Source organism: Mustela nigripes, chromosome 3 (genome assembly GCF_022355385.1).
Source record: "Mustela nigripes isolate SB6536 chromosome 3, MUSNIG.SB6536, whole genome shotgun sequence".
Taxonomy (NCBI): Eukaryota; Metazoa; Chordata; class Mammalia; order Carnivora; family Mustelidae; genus Mustela; species Mustela nigripes.
In genome coordinates this window covers 109,949,093-109,970,009 of record NC_081559.1, presented here as the reverse complement: position 1 = coordinate 109,970,009, position 20,917 = coordinate 109,949,093, and the positions used below count along the sequence as shown (strand labels likewise).

At 56.9% G+C, this 20,917-nt stretch overlaps 1 protein-coding gene across 13 annotated transcripts in view; it reads left to right on the top strand.

Annotated features, from left to right (window-relative positions):
* Positions 1-20,917, top strand: part of BIN1 (bridging integrator 1) — a 54,017-nt gene that overhangs the window by 13,809 nt on the left and 19,291 nt on the right. For 11 of the 13 annotated variants that reach the window (XM_059394486.1, XM_059394488.1, XM_059394489.1 and 8 more), the window contains exons 2-6: positions 13,393-13,473; positions 18,529-18,583; positions 18,842-18,936; positions 19,264-19,359; positions 20,209-20,316. In XM_059394486.1, coding sequence (XP_059250469.1) covers positions 13,393-13,473; positions 18,529-18,583; positions 18,842-18,936; positions 19,264-19,359; positions 20,209-20,316 — 435 coding nt within the window. Of the gene's footprint in view, positions 1-7,841; positions 7,897-13,392; positions 13,474-18,528; positions 18,584-18,841; positions 18,937-19,263; positions 19,360-20,208; positions 20,317-20,917 lie in introns of those variants that run through there. The other 2 variants (XM_059394487.1, XM_059394490.1) reach the window with 2 other exon arrangements.

Below are 20,917 nucleotides of genomic sequence, written 5' to 3'. Positions count from 1 at the left end.
GGCCTCTGGTGGGCCCCACATCATCCCCCCAGCTGTCCCTAGCAACAGGGAGGCCTCCAGGGCTCTGCTCCTGTGCACTGACCTCCTGTGTCTGCTGGGGCTTGGGGGGATGGTGCCTCCCCGTTCAGCCTGCCCATTGCCCACCCTATTTTTCTAACCTCCCCCCAGAAGCACAGAAAAACAGGATGCAGGATCAGCAGAAGGAAGCCTGCAAAAGCCCCTGAATATTCATTCCATTTCCCAGGGGCAGGGGCAGCCATGTGACGTCCCCCAGTCCATTGGTGGTCCCTCTTGCTTCCCTGACCCCAGCCTTCACTCTCGACCAGATTACCGGATTACCGGATTACCGGATTACCGGTTTACCAAGTGGTCAAACACCCATTCCCCTCGGGTTCCTTCCCAAATTCCCCCCTGCCTCCTCTATTGAAATGCAGTGGAACTAGTCCTCCTCTGCTGGGGAGCACTGAACCAGCCAGTCCTCACCCACTGATTTCCCATCTATGAAGCTGGGGGTCCCTGTGGTGCTCTCACAGGTACTGGGGATTTGTGGACAGTCCAGGGCTGAGGCAGGGAAGTCTCGAGCACAGCTTTTGGGCCGATGAAGGCCTGGGAGTGAGCACAGAGGCCGGGCTGAGTCTCCCCCTCCCCACTGACTCCTGGGCTAAGTGTGAGTTGTCTGCACTTTGGTGGGCCGGACTGGGTGCGAGTTATTTAAAAGTGATTGTGGGCATTGCTCCTTTGAATAACAAAAATAACAACAAGAACCAAAATAGTAGGAATAATATATTTGGAAAAAATATCAAATATCTTATCTCCATTGAGTACTGTTTAACAGTTAAAATTTCACAGATGTGGACTTGGAGGATTCCAGTTGGTGAAATAAATGAATGACTTGTTTGCATATTTAGGTCGACTTTCTCTGATAGGAACAGAAATATGCGAAGGGCTCAGGCCATCCAGAGGGGCAAGTGAGTCCCAGTGGCTGGGGTGGAGTCAGGGAAGCCTGCCTGGAAGAGGTGATGTGAAAGGCCAACATGGACTGGTATCATGAGGAAGCAGGGTCTCCTTGTGGAGCTTGTGGGTGCCTAGGGCTGAACTTTCTTGGCTCCAGTCCATGTGGGTACTTCACCCTCTCTTCCCCCGGCTCTGGGTTTGTATTCTGCTGGGCTGTGGGCTGGGCCCATGCTTGGTTGCTCTTGCATGCAGGCTGTTCCCCCACTGAGCTAAGGCAGCAGCTGATGAGGGATCTGTGGGAGGCAGTGCACTAGAGGGCCAGATTCCCTCCTCTGTCCATGGCCCAAGTCCTGGAGCCTGGGGCTGAGAATAGCACTCACACTTGCATGGTGGAGACAGATGGGGTGGGTGATGGCTCTGGGGGTGGTTGTGTTGACATCTCTCAACAGGTGGTATGGGGTGTTGGGCCAAGGGTGGGGTTGTTCCCGCCCCTGCAGGCCCCACCCAGCATGACAGGAGGCCCTGTGTCACTCAGATGGGCTGGCTGTGGGCCTTCTCTGGACCTCTGGACAGTGGACTGTCTCCCAGCCTCCATGCCAGGAATGTCAAGCGCATTAAGGCTGCTAGTGGGGGCTGCCACTGCTTGTAGCTGATGTTTAGTTTCCATGGGATCTACCATTTTGCCTTCTTATTGCCAAAGAGGGGCAGGGTAAGGGGGTGGCTTGCAGGACCTCTGCAGAGCTGTGGGGTGGAGGAGGCTGCTGCGGGGAGGTGGGGTGGATTAGTGTTTGCCGTCCACCAGGAGTGTCATGCTCAAGCCTGGGTGAGTCACGGGGAGCAGGTGCGCTTGGTGGCAGGCACCATGGAAGGCATGTGTGGACCGGGGGTGAGAGGGTGGGGCAGGGTGGGGACTAGGTGGGAGAGGCTGCTTGAACTTTCTGGCTTGGGTATAAGGAATCCCAGGTCAAGTTACGGGCGAAGGAATAGAAAGGAAATCAGCTACCACTTTGGGCTGGGCCCTCTTATCTACTCAGCCAAACTTAATCCTCCCTTGTCTTGCTCCCGTGTTTCCTGATGAGGCTCAGGGCTCAGAAAGGGGTACTCCCTGCCCAGCGTTGCAGAGCCTGGGCCTGCTCCCTGAATCTTCTGCTGTGGGGCTTCTCACACCAGAAGAAGTTCTGAGCGGGAGATGTTCCTCCCTCTCTCCCCTTCCCCTGCAGCTGTCCATACTAGACACTCTGAGCTGGACATCCCAGACAGGAGTGACTGAGGGGGGAAGTGGACAGGGAATGGGGGTTCAGGAGCCCGATGGTGCGTTCTGCCCTGGCTGCCCTGGGGTCCTGGCTGTTGTGTCCCCACTGCCCTGCCCTCCCCGACATCTCTGGGCACCTCAGACTCACCATGTCCCTATCTTGGGTAATGACTCCTCCTTCCCTTTGTCGCTCAGACCCTGGAGTCTCCTTCATTTCTCTCGGTCATCCCATATTCAGCCACTGCTCACATTTCCTGCCTTTGCCAAACCTGGCATTTCCTGCCTGTGGCTCCATCTGGGTCATTGAGGACACCTTTTAAATGGGCTCCCTGCTTCACCCTGCTCTTGGGTCTGTCCCCAACAGCAGCCTTAGTGTTCTAGCATTGTGGGTCAGAGCAGAGCTCCCCAGGGCTTCCTATTTCCATGCAGAGCTTCAAAGCAGAGGCCTCCAGCTAAGGCCCTGTGGTCTGGCCCTGGCTGCTAGGGTAGTTTGTGCAGTGGTAAGAGCACGTGGCCTCTGGGACCAGGCTTGGGGTTTGGATTCCCGCCACCCTGCTGACTGGCTCTGTGACCTTGGGGAGATTTTAAAGCCATGCCTCAGTTTCTTCATCTGTAAAGTGGGGGATCCTACTACTATTCCCTTGTGAGGATTCCGGGAGATTGATAGGTAAATTGTGTGGAGTGCTCAGCTTAGCTCAGCTCAGAATAGCATTTTAGGACTTCTTCCTCCTTCACCCACCTTCTTACCTTCTCTTTGCACTGACCTTGCTCTTCCCATCTCAGGGCCTTTGCACTTGTTTGTACTCTGTTTGGCCTGCTCTGTCTCCTTCATCAGGTCTCAACTGTCACTTCTCTGAGCTGCTTCCTAAGAACAACACCTCCCTTGCATCACTCTTTCTGTGCACTGCTTTGTTTTTGTTTAGAGACTTGTATTATCACCAGTCATGCCTTCTCTCAAGTATTGGCTTAGGGATCTTGCTTTGCTCCCTGCAGAACAGAGCCAGGGAGGCTGGGGGAGGGTGTCCAAGATGAGCCTCCACTACAGCTCTCCCAGCCCAGGAGGCCACATCCCAGAGTCCAGGAGTAGGGACTGCTCACTGTGGGCTGTATGTGAGGGTCAAAATCCAGTGGGATCTCCTGAGAAGAGAGCAGCTTGACCCCTCCTGGGAAGTTGGTAAAAAGTTCCTTTCTCCCCCTGGAGTGTGGATGGGAGGAGTGGAGGGCTCTTTGGGGAGGTCTGGACAGTTGGGTGGTTTCTGATTGTGGAAGGGGGTGGCCTGCCTCCATCTGGGTGGTTCTGGCCCTTCCAGAAGAACTATTCACTTGGAAGCCTGATTTTGCTATTGACTAGGGATGGCTCAATCTGGTGGGTGGTCCCCGAGGGGAGGGGAGGGGAAGGGAGCCTGTCCCCAGCCAGGGCCCCTCCAGCACTCCGTTGGGGCTCCAGTGCTTCTTTTAGCCTAAACTTCCTTTCACCTGACTTTGCCCTGAGATCCCAGGCTTTGAGCCCCAGTCTCCTCATCTGTGGAACACCTCCCTCTTCTCACAGATGTGGGGAACTCCTGTAAGCCTTTTAGACACCTTTGGATGGGTGACTGCTGCTGTTTTATGTCTTTCACCTCAACTACCCTAGCTCAGCTGGGCCCTCTGGGCTCTCCTTAACCCCTTCCCCATCCTGACGTGGACCTCTGCTGCCTCTGCTCCCCTATGCTCTGTTGTGGGCTGTTCCGGTCTCCCCCGCCCCATTGCACTGTAGCTTCCCCTGGGCTCTGGGTGGCCCCACCCTGGCCACTGGCCATAGGCTTATCTGCTGAACTGGCTGGAATTTCCCCTCCCAGGAGAGAGGGGAGGAGGGTGGTTTTCAGCTGTAGGCACCTGGAGAGGGAGCCTTCCCTTCCATCTGGAGAGGTGGGTATGGAGGAAGAGCAGACCCCAGTCCCTCACCTGTCTCCGGGGTTAGGCTTCCAGCCCTGGGACTGAAGGATTGATGGACAGACAACTGACATGGGCCACGGAGCTCTCTGCACTCTGGCTTTTGACCAACCAGTCACATTTCAAGGCATTGTGGTGGGACTGATATCCGTGAGGGCAAAGTGTTTATATATTCAGTTAGGGTTGTAAAAGAGAGAACCAAACATCACTCTTCACTCTCACCAGTATTTCGTAAAGGAAAGGGAAAATCAATAAAAGAGGAAGGAGGTAATTTTAGAGTGACCATCTCCCAAGCAAGGCTAGTCACTCTTTGTAGACTGTTGTCAGGGAACAATGACTTCAGAATACAAGGACTTCTTAAAAGAAACAGATTACCAAGCCGAGATGAGGGGAGGAGCTTCCTGGGTTGGGAGAGGGCAGGGGTGTGGCCAGCCCAGCCCAGCCCAACCTCAGTGGGCTAGTGGGAACCTGGAAATGTTTTTCTAGTTTTGTATTTCATGGCAAAAATCTTTGCAAACTTTGCATTCTGCTACACAATCTGTCTATCTGTGTTGGTTATGTCACAAAAGTGCCTTTTTTTTTTTTTTTTTTTTTTTTTAATAAAGGGTGAGAGTTGGGGACAGAGGGAATAAGGAGAGAGAGGCTCAATGCCTGGCCCAGTGCAGAGCTTGATCTCACAGCCCTGAGGTCAGGATTTAAGCCAAAATCAAGAGTCAGATGCTTAACCAACTGAGCCACCCAGGTGCTCCTTCAAAAGTGCTTTCTTTGCCAGTTAAATTTTTGGAATGCAGCAAGATGGAATAGCAGCAAGATGAATCTTTTATAGTAAACCCTAAGTGTGCTGCCTGTGACTGTTGGACATCTGTGCAGTCCTTACTGGAGAATTACAAGTTGAATTTGGGCTTTGGAGTCCATTGGGTCTGGGGCCTGGCTCTGCCACTTACTAGCTAAGTGACCTCTCTGAGCCTCAGTTCCTTCATCTGTTAAATGAGATGACAGTCCCCACCTCAGGATGTTCAGTAAGCCCAGTGAAAGCGGGTGTCAGAGGTGATGGGCCTCCCTCAAGGTGGGTCCTTGGACCCAGCTTGCTGGGGTCACGCCTTGTAGTGTGATCTTTGTGGAGCTCAGGAGGAGGGCTGTTGCAGTGCCCACAGCTGGAGCCTGCGGGGAGCCCCGCTGGGCTGGGATCTGATGGTGAGGGGACCCCTCCAGAGCGGGAGGTGGGCAGGCATCTCTTTTCCCCTGGGAGGAAGGCAGGATGCCAGATTCCAGTCCCTAGAGCCAGCCTCCCTTGCCACCACCTTGCAGCCAGCCTGGGGAAATGGAGGTCCTGGGATGGGGGTGCAGTGAGACCAAGAGAAGGGACTAGGGCCCCTTGGCCAGGCTTGTCTTTTGGGGGCAGAAATGTGTGCGTGTGCTTGAGTGTGTGTGTGTGTGTGTGTGTGTGTGTGTGTGTTTGGGGTAGGGAGAGGGAGCTGGAGTCTTTAGGGTCTCTCTCCTCCCTGAGACCCACCTGCCTGGAGCTGCTGGGTCCTTCCCTGGCCTAGACCCCAGCTCTTGTGCTCTCTGGGTTCCTGCTGGTTTCCCTTTCTCTGGTTTTCTCTCCATTTCCCCTTCCTCATTTTGGCTTCTTCTTACACAGCGTCTCCTGGTCTCTCCTCTGCTTTTTTCCTGCCTCTGTGGCCTCCTTGTGGTTCCCGCTGCCTTCCTGCTGTGCCTGGGGGCCACTGAAGGGCCCCATCAGGAAGTGTGTGTGAGCGTGTGTGTGCAGACAACGTGGGCGAGCATCAGCACGTGAACACGAGGGTAGTAGGTGTGCCTGCCGCCTGTGCCTGGGAGCCTGCGAGTGTGCAGCCGGGTGCTGCGTGGGGGGCCTCGGTGCTGGGGAGCATTCTCCCGGGGATGGAATCCTGCTCCTGGCTCTTGCCCAAGGCTCGTGTTTCAACATTTACCTTTCTTCAAAAGTCTCTGAGCCTCTGGGAAGTTGTAAGGGAAAGCCTGATGTGTGGCCAGCCTGGGGCTGCCAGAGGGCTAAGGAGTTTTACTGGCCAGGGATACTCTGCCGTGTGTTGGATTTGCTTTCTGAGACCCTGGGCTCTGCTCCCAGGCAGGAGCCTCAGTGATTTCTCCCTACTGCTGGTCGAAGCAGGGCTGGAGTGGGGCCAGACTCCTTCCCAGAGAGGTCAGGCCCCTCATTCTCCCCTCCTCTCCTTGGCACACCCGAAAGGCACAGCAGGCCTGGGGCTGCTCAATGGCAAACTGGTCACTGGGAGACCCTCAGCCTTTGGGGGAAGCACAGCTGCTTGCTCTGAAGGCAAAGCTGACTGACTGCTTCGTGAGTGAGTTCATGGGGCTCTCTGGAAGGAGGGGGCAGACTTTGCTGGGGCTGGATGCTAGAAGGGAAGACGCAGCTACTTCCTTGTGCCCAGGAGAAAGGACCCAGGAGTCAGGAGCCCTGGCTCTAGCCTTGGCCAGGCACCAGGCTACTTTGGCACTCTTTGCCTCTATCTTCTTTCTCATTAAGTGAGAATGCCAGGCTCTCACTTTGGAAGAAGGGGCCAGGGAAGGAGGGCAGCATAGCAGGGTTCAGCGAGGCTGGTGGGGTATTCCCAGGCCAGATTCACCTGTTGGAGCCAATTGCCTCTGCCATCACACCCCCCTCCCTGACTCAATCACTGGCCAGAGAAGCCCATGGACTGTGTGGCCTCAGCGGGGACACAGTGATGGACCTAGAGGTCTAGGTCATTTGCCACAGCAGATGAGATCTGAGCCACACTTGTTCACGGCCACTGAAAAGCCACAGAGTCCTGGCTTTGCTCCTTCTTAGCCATGTGGCCTTATTACTTAATGTCTCAGCCTTACTTTTCTTATCTCTAAGGTTCGGGGAAAGAATGTGTAGCTCAGGAAATGGCCTGAAGATTAAATGAGATACTCAGGAGCAAGGATACCTAATAGCAATGAACACACCTGCTCCTGAAGACAGCCAGGGCTCCTTGGAGAAATGGCTCATTCTGGAGTCATCTGCAGTGTGTCAGTGAGGCATATGCAAAGTGTTTGGCTTGGGGACCTACCTTCTTCCTCTCCTGTGCTCTCTTGTGGGTGCTGCTGGGGTCCTGCCCAGATCCTGGGCTGCCAGAGGGTCTCAGAGGAGCATGGCCACAGGCTCACACCACTAGTGTCAGAGTCCGTCACGTGGGTCAAGGGCCCCTGCAGCATAGGAGCAGGAGGAATGGGGCTGGCTCTGTGGGGCCACAGAGCTCCCCAGCCTTGCCTGGCCCACCCCTGCTGTGTGTGGCAGAGGTGGTGCAGAAGGAGGCAGCCAGAGCTGACCACAGAGAGAAAGCCCGGGGTGACAGGGAGTGAGCCAGAAACCCAGAGGCCCCTTGGGGAGAGGGGGCAGAGTATGCCAAACTGACATGTTTGCCTGGGGAGGGGGAAGCTGTGGCTTTTTCCCTCTTGGGGTGTCTTCCTCAGAATAGGGCCTGGCTGTGTGTGCTGAGTGCTCTGTGGGAAAATCTGGCCTTATACCTGCCTGCCCCCTGTGTGTCAGTCTGTGTGTCCTGCCTGTTTGGGAGAGCTCTGTGTGAGGTGCGAGGACATGCATCCTGTTGCTGTGGTCCCCCCGGACCGCAAGCTCTCCTGGGAGGAAGCAGTGAGGTGGTGACGCCCAGCCCCCCGGGTACAGCTCACTTCTCCACCAACCCCAACAGAGGCAGCCACTGGGCAGGCGCCAGGAGGAGATGATGAGGAAGATGAAGGTCTGGCGGGGTCTCAGCAGCTGGGTGGTGGGTCCTTGGAGGGGAGCCAGATGAGGCCTCTCCCCACTGTGTATGTGTGAGGGTTGGGGTTCTGGGGACACTGGGGTAAGGTGTGGGTGGGTCCCCACCCTCTTTGGCTATATGAGATGCCTCTGTAGCAGCCATGACAAGGTGTGCCGTAGATGCTGGAGGAGCCCCCAGCCTTTCTTTCTGGCCCAGAGCCTGGGGACCAGGGCTGATTGGGAACATGGGCCCTGCCTCCCTGGGGTTTCCCTCCTAGGCCCCTGGACTTGGTGCTTCTCTCTAGCCTTGGGTTAGAGAGCACTTATTCCTGCCCTGTGCCATGCCATTCAGATGTGAACGTGTGTCCCCTCAGTGCAGGAGAACTCAGTCCCTCTCTGGAGGAAGGAGGGCTTAGAGCCCCTGGGAGGGGACTGTCCTGAGTTCAGGGCTCCAAGCAGGGCCACCCACCGTCAGCCCAGGGGGTGAGGGCCTGCAGACATGCTCACCTATACTGTATCTGCTGGGCTGGAGTGGCTTGTGCCGGGTGAGGCCTATGGGGTGCCCCTCCTCAAGTTTTGGGGGCCAGGAGCAGCAGAGAAGCTCAGAGCTTACTCCCTTCTGTAAGACCTTAGGCTGTGTGTCCTGACTGATCTGTACTCCCCTGCCATCTGTCACACGGAGGTGAAGACACTCAACTATAGGAGGGGGCGCTTGGCGACTATAATGTGCTTTGCTCAGGGCTCGGTGAGAATTGAGTGATCAACTGCTCCTAGTTCAAACCAGCCTGGTCCCTAGGGGCTTTCCTGTTCTTCTGGGGTTGGTGGTCATGTAAGCATGGCTGTGCAGAGACACAGGTGTCTTGTCCCAGGGGCCATTTGCTGGCTGGGAGGAGGAGAGGTGAGGGTTTGGCAGGACACCCCATGCTGGCTGTGGGAGTGGGATGCTCTGGGCTGTGAGAAAGGTCAAAGCACAGAGGCTGGGAGAGGGGCACCTCCTTCCTCCGAAGCTCCCCCTGAGCCCTGGTGTGCCTCCTCCACTGCTCAGAGAGGGGCTGCTGGTGCTGGGTCATGGCCCAGGCTCAGTGAGGTGGGAGTGTGGATGCTCTCAGAAGGAGGTTTGTTTCTGCCACCGGCTGCTCGTCTCTGCCCTGCCCTGCACGGTCCCTTTGGGGGCACCTGGGCTCCACTGCCTTCTGGCTGGGGTGAGGACGTGCTGAGAAGAGGTGGCCCTGATGAGGCTTTCTGGACTGCTGGCCGTTTGGGCTGCTGAACCGTCTCTACGCCCCCGCCCTGGGCTAACACCGAGGTGGCAGGGCCTGTGCACCTGTCCTCTGTCCCATAATCAGAAAGGCTCCCCTTTATTTTATAGCAAAGGCAGACATAGTGTGAAAGGGTGTGACATAGTGTTTGACAAGTGTGAAAGTGTGACGCCAGAGTGTCTGGGGCTCTCCCCCTACATAACCCTCGGCAGGCAGTGGAAATCCTGCCTCTCTGCCTCCAGACCTTCCTGCCCACCGACTCCTGCTCCAGGCCTTCCTGCCCACCGACTCCTGCTCCAGGCCTTCCTGCCCACCGACTCCTGCTCATCCCTTGTAACCGCCTTGGTTGTCCTGCATTCCCTGAGTCCCTGGGAGCAGGCCCCTCTGGACACCCAGAGTCCCCCTGCTGCTCTCAGTGGTCTGCGTGTGAGCTTGGCACAAGAGCCAAGAGGCCCCACTAACTGCATGCTGAATGGATAGAGCTCTGGTGCTGCTGAGGCCCACGGCCATGGTCGGGAGGGGACGGGCTGTGGTCATGGTCTGGGGCTTGACAGCAGCTGATCAGAAAGGCCTCTTACCCAGTGGCTGGGCCGTGGTAGGAGTTCCAGTTACAGCGGTTGGAAAAAATGGAAGCTGGTAGCGGGAGTTTGTGGGATTTTACTGGACCGAGTTTTGTCCTGGTCTCTCTTCCGAGGCAGGCATGTCCAGCTTGTTTTTAGCCAGTTCAGCAGCGCCTTGAGGTTGGGTACCCAGGCTGCGTCATCTGTTAAAAGGAGGTGGGTGCAGTGAGGATTAATGAGGCCAAGGCCAGCACGCACTCACCGGGCGTTTTCTCAAGCCTTGGCCACAGAGGTTAAGCTGTTAGCCTGAGGTCGTGCACAGTGGGGAGCTGGGCCACCTTCCTGTGCCGATCACTCCCCCGCACCCTGGCTCTTCAGGCCTGGGACTCCTTGGCGCTGGCCCATGTCACCCTAGACCAGACCTCAGACTGATGGAAGTGCCCCCTCTAACCCTAATTCTAAGGGTGACCTTCAGCTTTCTGTCCGCGTGTCAGGCCGAATACTTTACACAGCCTTCCCTTTTGCACGAGGATACTTCGCCTGAGAGATGGGATGTTTTGTTCAAGGTCTTGACTCTGTCCTCAAAGCTCACGGCTTAGATTAGCCAGCAGCCACCAAGAGCAAGTTCTGGGTCTGCCCTGTCCCCAGCCCTCTGCAGGAGCTGGGGACATGGAAAGGACTGGACACCGTCTCTGACCTCAGACTCTTCATGGGCTGGACACAGCCAGAGGCAGACACTTGGGCACATGGCGCAGCAGTGAGGGGAGTAGGTCCTTGGCCCTAAGTGGTACCGGAAGTGTTGGGGAGAGAGGGGGTGGGGGTAGCTTCACGGAGGTGTCATCTGAGCCAAGTTTTGAAGGATGATAGGAGTTTGCTATCCATCCTGGAGGAAGGTTGGTATCAGGCCTGCCCCCCCCTGCCACCCCGTTGTGTGAAAGCAGCTCTGAAGGCCGGGTGAGAGACTGGTTACTCGAGTGTGCCACACACAGAGATACACTTTACAGACATGAGCCTTAAGGTGGGTGCTCATGTTCTCTTTATGAGAATGCCCTTGAGGCTCAGAGAAAGTCCCTTTTCTCAGTGGTCTTCTCACCGCCTGGCCTGCTTGCTGTGGCTGGCGTGAAGACCTGTCTGGTGCAAGACCTATATCCTGGCTGGGGAGCTGGGGCCAGGTGTGCATGTGTGTGTGAGGTTCTGAGGGCTTGGGGCCCTCAGGCGCTCTGGTGGCAGGACTGGGACTAGGGACCTTTGGCTGACTGAGTACATCTCCTCAGGGAGAAGAGAAATAGGGGGTGGACAGGGCTACCTTCCCAGTCCTCCTGTCTTGAGGGCCGACCTGGCCTTGACCAAGCTTCCTGGGAGCTTCGTGCTCATTTCAGTGACCTCTGTTGACTTCTGGAAGTTCTTTCCCACCTGGTGTTCCATTTCTGTCTTTGGAGGTGGTGGGGCCTAGGGGCTCGTGTCTGATGGGGGGTGAGTCACTCAAGCTCCGTGCAGAGAGGCCAGGCGCTTCCACAGCTCCACCCCATTTCCATGGGACCATCTGGGTATGGTTGCCAAGGGGGAGGTGGCGGGGGCCTGTGGCTGGTGGGAAGTACTGATTTTCTTGCTCATGGTTGTTTTGTTTTGCTTTTTGCCTCTCACCTCAGTGTCAGCCTTTGGCCTACAGCTGCACTTGCCCAATAAACTGTGTTGTGACCATTACAGCACAAAGTTGTAGGCGGGCTGCTCTCCCATGCCTATTCCTACTCCTCCTGCTGCCCATATCCTCCCTCACCATCCTCTGTGGCTTCTGGTCACCTCAAGTTATTTGAAACTCCCTGGTAACATACCTTACATCTCTCTGGTCTCCCCGCCTTTGCTGCATGCTCTCTCCCTGCCATCTGAGCAGCTGCCACTTCCCCCAGGAAGCCTTTTCTGATTGTCCAGGCTATATGGCTATCCACCCAGGCTCCTGCAGTGCCACACGCTGCCCTTTCTCTGGCTGGATTCATGTCTGATTAGCATCTGCTCCCACAGCAGTGGTGCCCATGGCTGTGCACAGAGCAGGCACTTGGTGATGTCCTTAATGTACACACCGAGAGAAGGTCTAAGAGCCGATGGGCCTGGCTGTGGCCCCCAAGCCTGCTGGAGATGGTGCAGCATGGCAGCCTGGGCCATCCTACAGCCAGTCAGGGCTGGGAAGGGTCCAGGCTCTGTTCTGGGACAGAGCATCCCTTGGTCCAGGCCGCAGTTTTCACCTCCGCCTGCCACCCCCCCGCCACCGCCACCCTTCCTTCTCTCCCTTTCTTTCTTCTTTCTTTTTAAAAAAGATTTTATTTATTTATTTGAGAAAGGGAGAGAATGAACAGCAGGGAGGGGTGGAGGGAGAGGGAGAAGCAGACGTCCTGCTGAGCAGGGAGCTGGGTGCCAGGCTGGACCCCAGGACCCTGAGATCAAGACCTGAGCTGAAGGTGGACACTTGACTGACTGAGCCGCCCAGGCTCTCTTCTCCTTCTTTTTGGGCTTTGGCCACTGCCTCTGCTGAGCATCTCAGTGTTGTCCTTCTGCTTCCTGTGGAGGTGCTGTGAGTGGGGGTCTCTGTCTCCATTGTGGTCTCTGCTGTCCTCTCTTCCTGCAAACCCACCCCATCTCTGCCTCAGCTTCCCCTTTCTGCAGCCTTTCTGTCCTCTTTCTCTTTCCCTGCCCTCTCCTCCCCTGTTGCCCTTACCCCTTCTTCCCTCCACCCCTCTGTCTCTCTCATGATACTTCCTCTCAGGCTCCTGATCCAGCTCCTCCTTTTTCTAGGTCTTTCCCCCTTTTCTGGTCTTGGGTCTCTCTGCCTCTCCCCACCTCTCTCCCCACATCTGCCCTCCCCTCCTGCCCTCCCCACACAGCTGAGAAAGCACAGTTGTGACTCATCAGAAGAGTCTGCCTCTGAGATGTCTAGATGGGAGTAGAGCGGGTGGCTGTGAGCTATATGTGTGTGTGCATGTGTGTGTGAATGTAGGTGTGTTAGTGTGAGTGTGAGTACCACGAGTAGGCCCAGGGTGGCCTGCTGGCTTGTAGAGAAGGGAGCAGCATGGCTAGAGCAGGTCCCATCTGAAAATCTAGTCAGATTGCGAGCTGGCTCCTAGTGATACAAACAGCCTGACCCCTGGCCACCCCTCGCTGCCCTCTGTGTCCTGGGGTGGCTACCTCCCAGCTCAGGGCTGCTCTGCTCCTACCTCTGGTATTCAAGAGTCTTGGGACCAGGAAATGGAGTCATGTGGGGAGGTGTGGCTGCCCTTACCTGGCCCTTCTTTTGCTCAGCTCACTTTTTAGCCACCAGGATTGGGTGGAACCCACAGAGGTGCAGTGTGAGATAGCAAGGAGGGGTACCTGACCCCTCAAGCTGTCTTTAAGAGTGTCCCCCTCCTCCTGGTTTCAGTCATTCTGGCAAGCCTGACCTAAGCTCCTCCTCTTGGCCGATAGAGGATGGGGAGGTCTCAAGACTTGATGGACTGACTGGCTTTTGAGGATCACAGCAGCCACAAGACCTTCTGATGGTCCCAGTGCCCTGGGCTGTGTGATGCTGGCTGTGGGCCTCCAGGACGTTGGCTGGGTTGGGAAGTCATCTGTGGTGTTGGTGACTGGGCGCTTTTGGTTTGGCCACCCGCTTTCCTATGGTAACTCTTTCTCCTGCTGCCTTGGCAGGTCCTCCAGAAACTGGGAAAGGCGGATGAGACAAAGGATGAGCAGTTTGAACAGTGTGTCCAGAATTTCAACAAGCAGCTGGTGAGTGTGGGTGACCTTTTGCCTTAAGGGGCAAGGTCTTTTGCCTTCGGGACCTTTTGCCTTAGCTTGTGCAAAGTAAAAGGACAAAGTAAAAGTACAGCTGGAATGGAACCTGGGAGAGGGGGCCTTCTTTGGAGAACTTTGACAGTCCCCTCACTGGCCAGGAGCTGGGAGCTGGGGAGCATGCTGGGAGAGTATGGGGCATGCTGGGAAAGGGCCAGAGGGCATGCTGGGAGAGGGCTGGGGAGCGTGCTGGGAGAGAGTGGGGGGCATGCTGGCAGAGGGCTAGGAGGGGTATGCTGGGAGACGGGGTGGGGGGTTATGCTAGGAGAGGCCCCAGGGGGGTATGCTGGGAGAGAGTAGGGGGCAAGCTGGGTGAGAGTGAGGGGCATGCTGGGAGACAGTAAGGGGCAAGCTGGGAGAGTGCCGGGTCTGGGCAGATACCTGATGGAAGAGAGGGGTTTGGAGAGCAGCTGGGACAATCTCCAGGTCCAAGCCCACCCTTGCCTGCCAGTGGAGCTCACTGAGAGTCTCTTTAGAGCAGGGATGGGAGCCCTTAAGGCTGCTTGTCCCCCAGGCCACAAATGGGAGGAGTTTCAAGGCCCAGGTATGTGCCATGTCAGAGCCATCTATGGGCCCTGTGCCCTTGTGTGTCCTGTTCTTTGGGCTTCGGTTTTGTTACCTGCAAAATGGAGGCTTAGACAAGCAAGGCCTGATGTCTTTGCTTCTGGTTCTTTCTGCTGAAAGCCCCTGTGGTAGGTCCCCTGATCAGCTGGCTTCCTCAGGCTGTGTGGGATGCTCTGAAAGTCCTTTAGGGAATCACTGTTTCTAGATCCCTGTTGTGGATGAGGTACTGCTTGTGTGTCACAGACCCGAACCTTGTGTTCTTGAGGCGGGTGCAGATACTCTCTTCATAGAGTAGGCACTTGAAGCTCAGCAGGGTTAAGCGACTCTTCCAAGGACACACAACGCATGGTGTCCAGATCTGTCCACTCTCAGTTTCCCTCTCTGGCGCTGAGCCCCGGTCCTGAGGACTGGCTGGGCTGGGGAGAGAGATTGGGGCAGCTCCTGATCTGGGTGGGGGGTGATGGGGCTGCCTCATGAGCAGGACTGTTTGGCAGAAGGTGAGCAACGTACGCATCGCATCTGGGAGCTGAGGTTCCGCGGGGTCTGGCCCCAGTGCAGGGACCAGAGCGTTACTCCCTGCTTTCATCCCTCAGAATCACCCCTGCTGGGCCCCAGCTCTGGACGAGGAGTCACTCTGATTCTGGGCAGAGCCACCAGGGAGTGAGGCCAGCACTAAAGACAGTTAGTGCTGGTGGCCCCCCAGAGGTGGACATGTAGTGGTCACTTGAGCTGGGGCTCTGTCTGCCTTTAGGTCAGGTGGGGTGGCTAGCTTTTCAGGGGCCAAGTAAGAGTGGGCAGATTTGAGGTCTCATTTGAGACTTGGGGTAACATTGTCTTGGGGGTTAAGACAACCATGTGATTCTGGATTTGATGTGTGTATGGGCGAGGCTGGGTCCCTGGGCTTGGGAGACCCTGGGGAAGATGGGGTGGACGTTGAGCATGGGGAGTCTGCAAGCTGAGTGTTCTCCTGCTCTTTTATTTGTGAAGACCACATACAGTGTGCTAGCTGGGGACTGGGATGGCAGGGAATGTGGCCTTTAAGGAAGCAAATCTGTTACCCCTTCCTATAGGTGCCCTAGGTGAGGCCGTAGATCGCTGGCTCTCACGAGAGGCAGGTTTCATAGTCCTTCCTGGGTGTACTCAGTACCAGTCTTGGCACTTCTGCCCTCTGTCCCTGCACGGAGAAACAGAGCTTGGCCCACTCAGAGGGATGGCTCCTGGGAAGGCCTGAGTAGGACCTGAGCTGGGGGGCTGTGGAGCGAAGGGGAGTGGACCAGGCTCTTCCTCCTGGGACCACCTGTAGTTTGCACGCAGGGGCTCATTATTGCTGTTGGCTTATCTGTTGCCGAGGTGGGGCCAGGTCGACTCCTTCTTGTTCTCAGGGCCCACTGTGGTTGAAGGGGGGATCCTGGGCTATTGTGTGAAGATCCTCTGGGATTGACCGCGAGGGCACAAGTCAGCTGGAGCCAGAGGGAGTCCTGCAGGAGGGATGTCCTTTCCCCCTAGACTCACTGGGAAGATGAGGGCTTGGGTCTTCAGACCACTGGTGGGGGCTGGTGTCAGGGGAGGCAGGGGAGCACCCTTTGAAGGGAGGTATAGCAGGGATGTGGGGTATGGGCCAAGTCACCCCCGTGGAGCTACGCTAGGTGTTGGTACTGGGTTGTGGTGTCCTTCCAGACTCCGAGTCCAGAGGCAGGAGAGCAGGCTGAAGGGATCGTGCTCCAGAATTTTATTGCTCCCTCAGCTGCTCTGCAAGGAGTATGTTAAAGCCCCCGGGACCTCCAGAGAGCTGTTTCTCAGGTGCCCTATGTGGGGGGGCCAAGGGAGCCAGTTTGGAAGCAAACACACAGGTTCTGCATTGGCCTGCTGGGCACTGCCCTGCAGGAGACAGCTGCCTGGGGGAGGGCTGGGCCTCATCCTGGGCACTGACTGGGCTGAGGGGCCCAGCTGCAGCTGGCACATGTGAGGCAGAGCTCTGGGGGTGGCTCCTTGCACATCTGTGCCCAGTGTGCCTGATCACAGCATGGCCTTGTTTGGGAAGCACAAGGGGCCCTGGTACGGCCTGAGGCATTGGGCAAGCAGAGCAGCCTGCCCCTGGGGAGACCCCTTCCTTGGGGTGCAGAGGAGACAGGCTGTCGCAGGATGATGAGGAGGGGAGGGAGATGATGGTAGCTTGTCAGGAAGAGAAACCGAGTCTGTAAGATTCTGGGGCATCAGATGAATGCAATAGCCTCGAGTCAGAAGCACGTTTGAATCCTCATTTCTGTCCCTGAAGCATCAAGAATGGGACGGGCCCTTCCCCATTCCTGGTCCCGTAGGGCCCACATCTGATCCCTGATGGAATTCCAGAGAGGTTTCAGTGCTGTGGACTGGCCCTTGTTTCTTCCTTTATCTTTAATCAGCAGGCCACAAGCTTTGAAGTTCCTCAGAATTATGGGGGGCTAGGGTTCTAGAGGCTAGTCTGTGGTCTGTGGGGATTGATGGAATTTTGGAGAGGGTTTTTCTTTTCCTTTTCACCACCCCTTGTTCCCCCCCACCCCGCCCCCCCGTACCGCCCCCCTGCGGCCACATTGTACATCTTATGTGCTGCCCTGGAACTGTCCCTGCATGAAACCTCTCTGTCTTCTGGAAGCCTTCATCATAATAAGCAGGCCGCTGCCTTTGGGGCCTGAGTGCCCAGGCTGTGGGGTTACTCACTGGTTCTACCAGTCTGCGTAGCACTGGGCAGGTCACCGAACCTCTCAGCTCCCTCAGTGGTCAGGCAGGGACAATGATGCTATGGAGACGAGTACAGGGCAAGAGCCAGCCCCACTGGACCACTGCTGTGTGACACTCTGAGGACACAAGGAGAGGAAGAGCAGGACCTGCCTATGAGGAGGGAGAGCCTCTTCCCAGGGGGTGGGGAGGCAGGTGCAGGAGAGGTTTGAGGGTGCCTAGGGTGTGTCCAGGAGGCTGTTATGCCCCTGCTTGCCATGGAGACCGCCTTTCACCTCCTGTAGAGGCACCACAGGCCAGGAGGGGGACTATGGCATCTTGCCGGGTCTGTGTCTGCCTAGTGCTCTACCAGGGCAGGGGGTTTGCCGAGATGTGAGAGCCTCAGGCAGGGACACTCCAGGAGGGTGCTCTTCCCCTGCAGAAGCCAGCCTCTGGCACTGCTGTCCTTGGCCCTGCAGAAGCCCTCTCTCCTCCTGTCCCCCCACTGCCCCGTATCACCATCCTCAGCATAAGGCCCATCTCCTGCAGCGGGCTTTCAAGGCTAGGGGCCTGGCCTGGCTCACTTGTGCTGTTCTTCCTGAGCATGCATCAGCCTGTGGTCTGCCAGGCAGGGGTCATTCATCCCAGCTAACAGAGGAAGAGACTGAGGCTCAGAGAGGTTTGGTCACTTGCTTAGGGCTATATGTCCAGTGACAGCCAGAGTTGGGTGGGTCTTCATAACCTCAAAACCAGTGTGCTCTTTACCCCTTTGTACATGACTTCTGGAAGCTCCAGCATCTCACTCTTGGTGCTCCCATACCTCATCTGTTAGCTCAGCCTTTCCCCCCCTCTCTCACCTGAGCTCAGTTTTGTGTGGAATTGATAATCCAGAGGAACTAGAGGCTTTGCCTATGGGTGTGTCGTCTCTGCTTGTCCTGCTGTCTCAGCAAGTCCCTGGGGCTGCCTCCCCAGCTCAGGGCCTTCCCTGTCTGGCCCAGTCCCCTGGCCAATCTTTTCCTCTTACATCCCATATCCTCCCTTGGCTGGGCCAGTGTCCTGAGAGTCATGGGCATGACCCCCACTCCCTACTCTGTGCAGCCTGGCTAAGCCATTCCCTTCCACCTTCTAGAGTCTACCTCCAGGGCCATCCTCCGTCCCTGGCATGAGACAGTGGGAGCCTGCTGGCCTAAGCTTTTGGGGCAGGGTGTTGGGTGTTCCACTCCCCTGTTCTGTGCTCATTGGTCCCCTGGTCTGTGGTTGTCGAGGGCACGCCTGGGACATACGCCAGTCCCACTATACATGGGTGCTGTGTCATTTGTATCATTCAGCCTGTGCCTTATTTGGGGTGGCAGGGTCTCCACTTTCCTGCCTTCCTTACAGGACTGAGAAGATTACCCGGTAGAGATAGGTGCTGCCAAACCAGGAGGAATATCCCATGGCGCTCAGGGCTCCAAGGCAGGGGTGGGGATGAGGAGCATGGGATGCTCCGTACGCATTTGCATCCAGAGAGGAGTGAGCTGCTGTGCTCGGAGGGGTGCTCTGGGCCAGGTTGTGCCCAGGAACTATGCACAGGTCTTGTCTTCTCCAGTCCTGCCAGTGACCCGATGAGGACAGCTGATCTGGGGCGGCCATCATCTGCAGCCTGCGTTTCTCCACATGGGAGTGTAGGAAGAACAGGGTGAGGCACAGCGTGTGCCCCAGGCCCTCACCCTGGCCTTATCTTTCTCTTTGCAGACTGAGGGCACTCGACTGCAGAAGGATCTCCGGACCTACCTGGCCTCAGTCAAGGGTAAGGGGCAGGAGAGGACCTGGTCTGAGTAGATGGGCTTCGTGGGACACTGAGGGGCCTTTGCCACATGAAGCTGATGGGGGCAGAGCTGGGACGGGGACCAGGGTTTGTGGTGGAGGGGTAAGTGCTGGCAGTGGGGACCCACATACTTCCTGGGCCTTCAGAATTAGGGGCAAGGGCGACCCTCTGTGTCCCGCCCCGGCCCCTGTCTTCGTCCCCCCATGGCCCTGGCTGCAGCACGGCCCTTCTGCCCCACAGCCATGCACGAGGCCTCCAAGAAACTGAATGAATGTCTGCAGGAGGTGTACGAGCCCGACTGGCCTGGCAGGGATGAAGCCAACAAGATAGCTGAGGTGAGTGTGAGGCACCTCCGTCCTTCCCAAAGGGCCCTCTGGTTTCAGCCCTAGACCCATCCCGCCCTGCCTGATGCTTGGGGCATTCACATGCTATGTGCCCTTGGGCAAATCACCTCCCCTCCCCGACCCTCCCAGCTCTGGGCTTATCTGTTCCTTACAGTGGCCCTGGAAGAGGCTGTTGGGCAGGAGTTACTACCCCCATTTTACCTGAGGTTCTGAGAAGCTTCTGGGCTGTGAACCCCAGGTCTCTGGGAGGAGAGAGCGGGGGACTGGGCATGGCCTAGCTCCCCTGGCCATATTCTTATGAGCCCTCACCTCCTTCAGAACAATGACCTCCTCTGGCTGGATTACCACCAGAAGCTGGTGGACCAGGCGCTGCTGACCATGGACACATACCTGGGCCAGTTCCCTGACATCAAGGTGAGAGGCACCCTTTGTAGGTCTGTCCTGCTCTGGCCGGGTAGCCTGTGCAGGGGAGGCAGGCACTGAGGTGACCTTGCCCTGAAGGCGGGCACCTCTCTCACCAGGCAATTCATCCTTCCCTCTGAGGCCAGCCCACCGGCCCCCAGACCTGGGCGTTTCTGAGCTGAGGCCTTTTGGGTCTCCAGACTATGGGAAGAGACCCTATGATGCACATATGTCTGTTTGACCATGTCATTGTGGAGCAACTATAAGGTTGTAGGAAGTATATAAGGGGAGGTGAGGCCTGAGCACGGGAATAGGTACCCTCCACTGTGGCCGTTGGGCCCTGGGTGGAAGCAGAGGTGTTGAGGCCACTTGGTGGTGGTTGTGCTAGACCTGATCCCCTGGAGGTTGGGCCTTGTTGGCCCCCATGGCACCCAGTGCAGATGCCTTGGGCTCCTCAAGATGCCTTATGGGGAGGGCAGGAGGGAGGCAGTGGTGCTAGCCTGGGAGTAGAGAAGCCTGGGGTCCGGCAAAGAGGAGGCTTGTTGACACATGGCTGGCTGGTGGGTACTGGCAAAAGTACCTGGATATTGAAGGCAGTGGTTTGACCTCTGGATAAGGACGGTCATAGGCTGCCTTGAAGGGGTGAGCTCTTTGCCTCCAGAAATGTTGGAGCAAGCGAGTCAAGAATGCATTAGATGCACTTTTGAGCTTGGGATCGATTGCCCTGCACCTTTTGGCTCCATCCAGTTCCCAGTGCCCACAGCCCAGTTTCTCTGAGCCCAGCCTGGGTCAGCATCCTAGTGTGGGTGCCAGGCCCTGTTCAGCAACCCTCCCCCCACCCAACCGCTGTCCGTCCTCCAGTCACGTATTGCCAAGCGCGGGCGGAAGCTGGTGGACTATGACAGTGCCCGGCACCATTACGAGTCCCTCCAAACCGCCAAAAAGAAGGATGAAGCCAAAATTGCCAAGGTAAGGGCTGGAGGGCAGGGCTGGGGGAGAATCTAGAGGGGGGAGAATCCAAGTACCCTGGAGGGGCCTTCTTCCTGGGCCGTATTCACCTCACCCCTTTGCACTGTTGGGTCTCACTGCTCCCCTGGGGCAGGAATCATCCCCCCACTCACAGATGGGTTTACAGCTGGTGACTAGTCCCAGGTAGTGAGTGTGGTAGGGGATGCTGCTGGGCCCACGGCAGGTGAGGGAAAAACACTTATGAGCACCTGGGAGAGGGCCCACCCTGCCCATCCTATGGTGCTTGCCCTGGGCCCTGGGCCCTCCGCCCTGCTCTGAAGCCACTTTCCAGGATGAGAACAGGCCTGGCTTGGGTTTCACTGGAGCAGCCCCTCCCGATCTGGCGTGCTTTGAGTGGAATTCTGTCATGGGAGCCGACTGACCCTGTCTCCGCTGGAACAAGCCTGAGGGCACAGGGCTCGAGCTGGTCACACTGTCCACAAGTGAGGGGCTGAGGGTGGATCCCCTCCCCAGTCCACCCTGGGGCAGGAACAAGCTTGCTGAGCCCCTGCTAACGATTCTCACATTTTGCTTTGCAGTTGGAGTTCACCCCTTTCTCTGC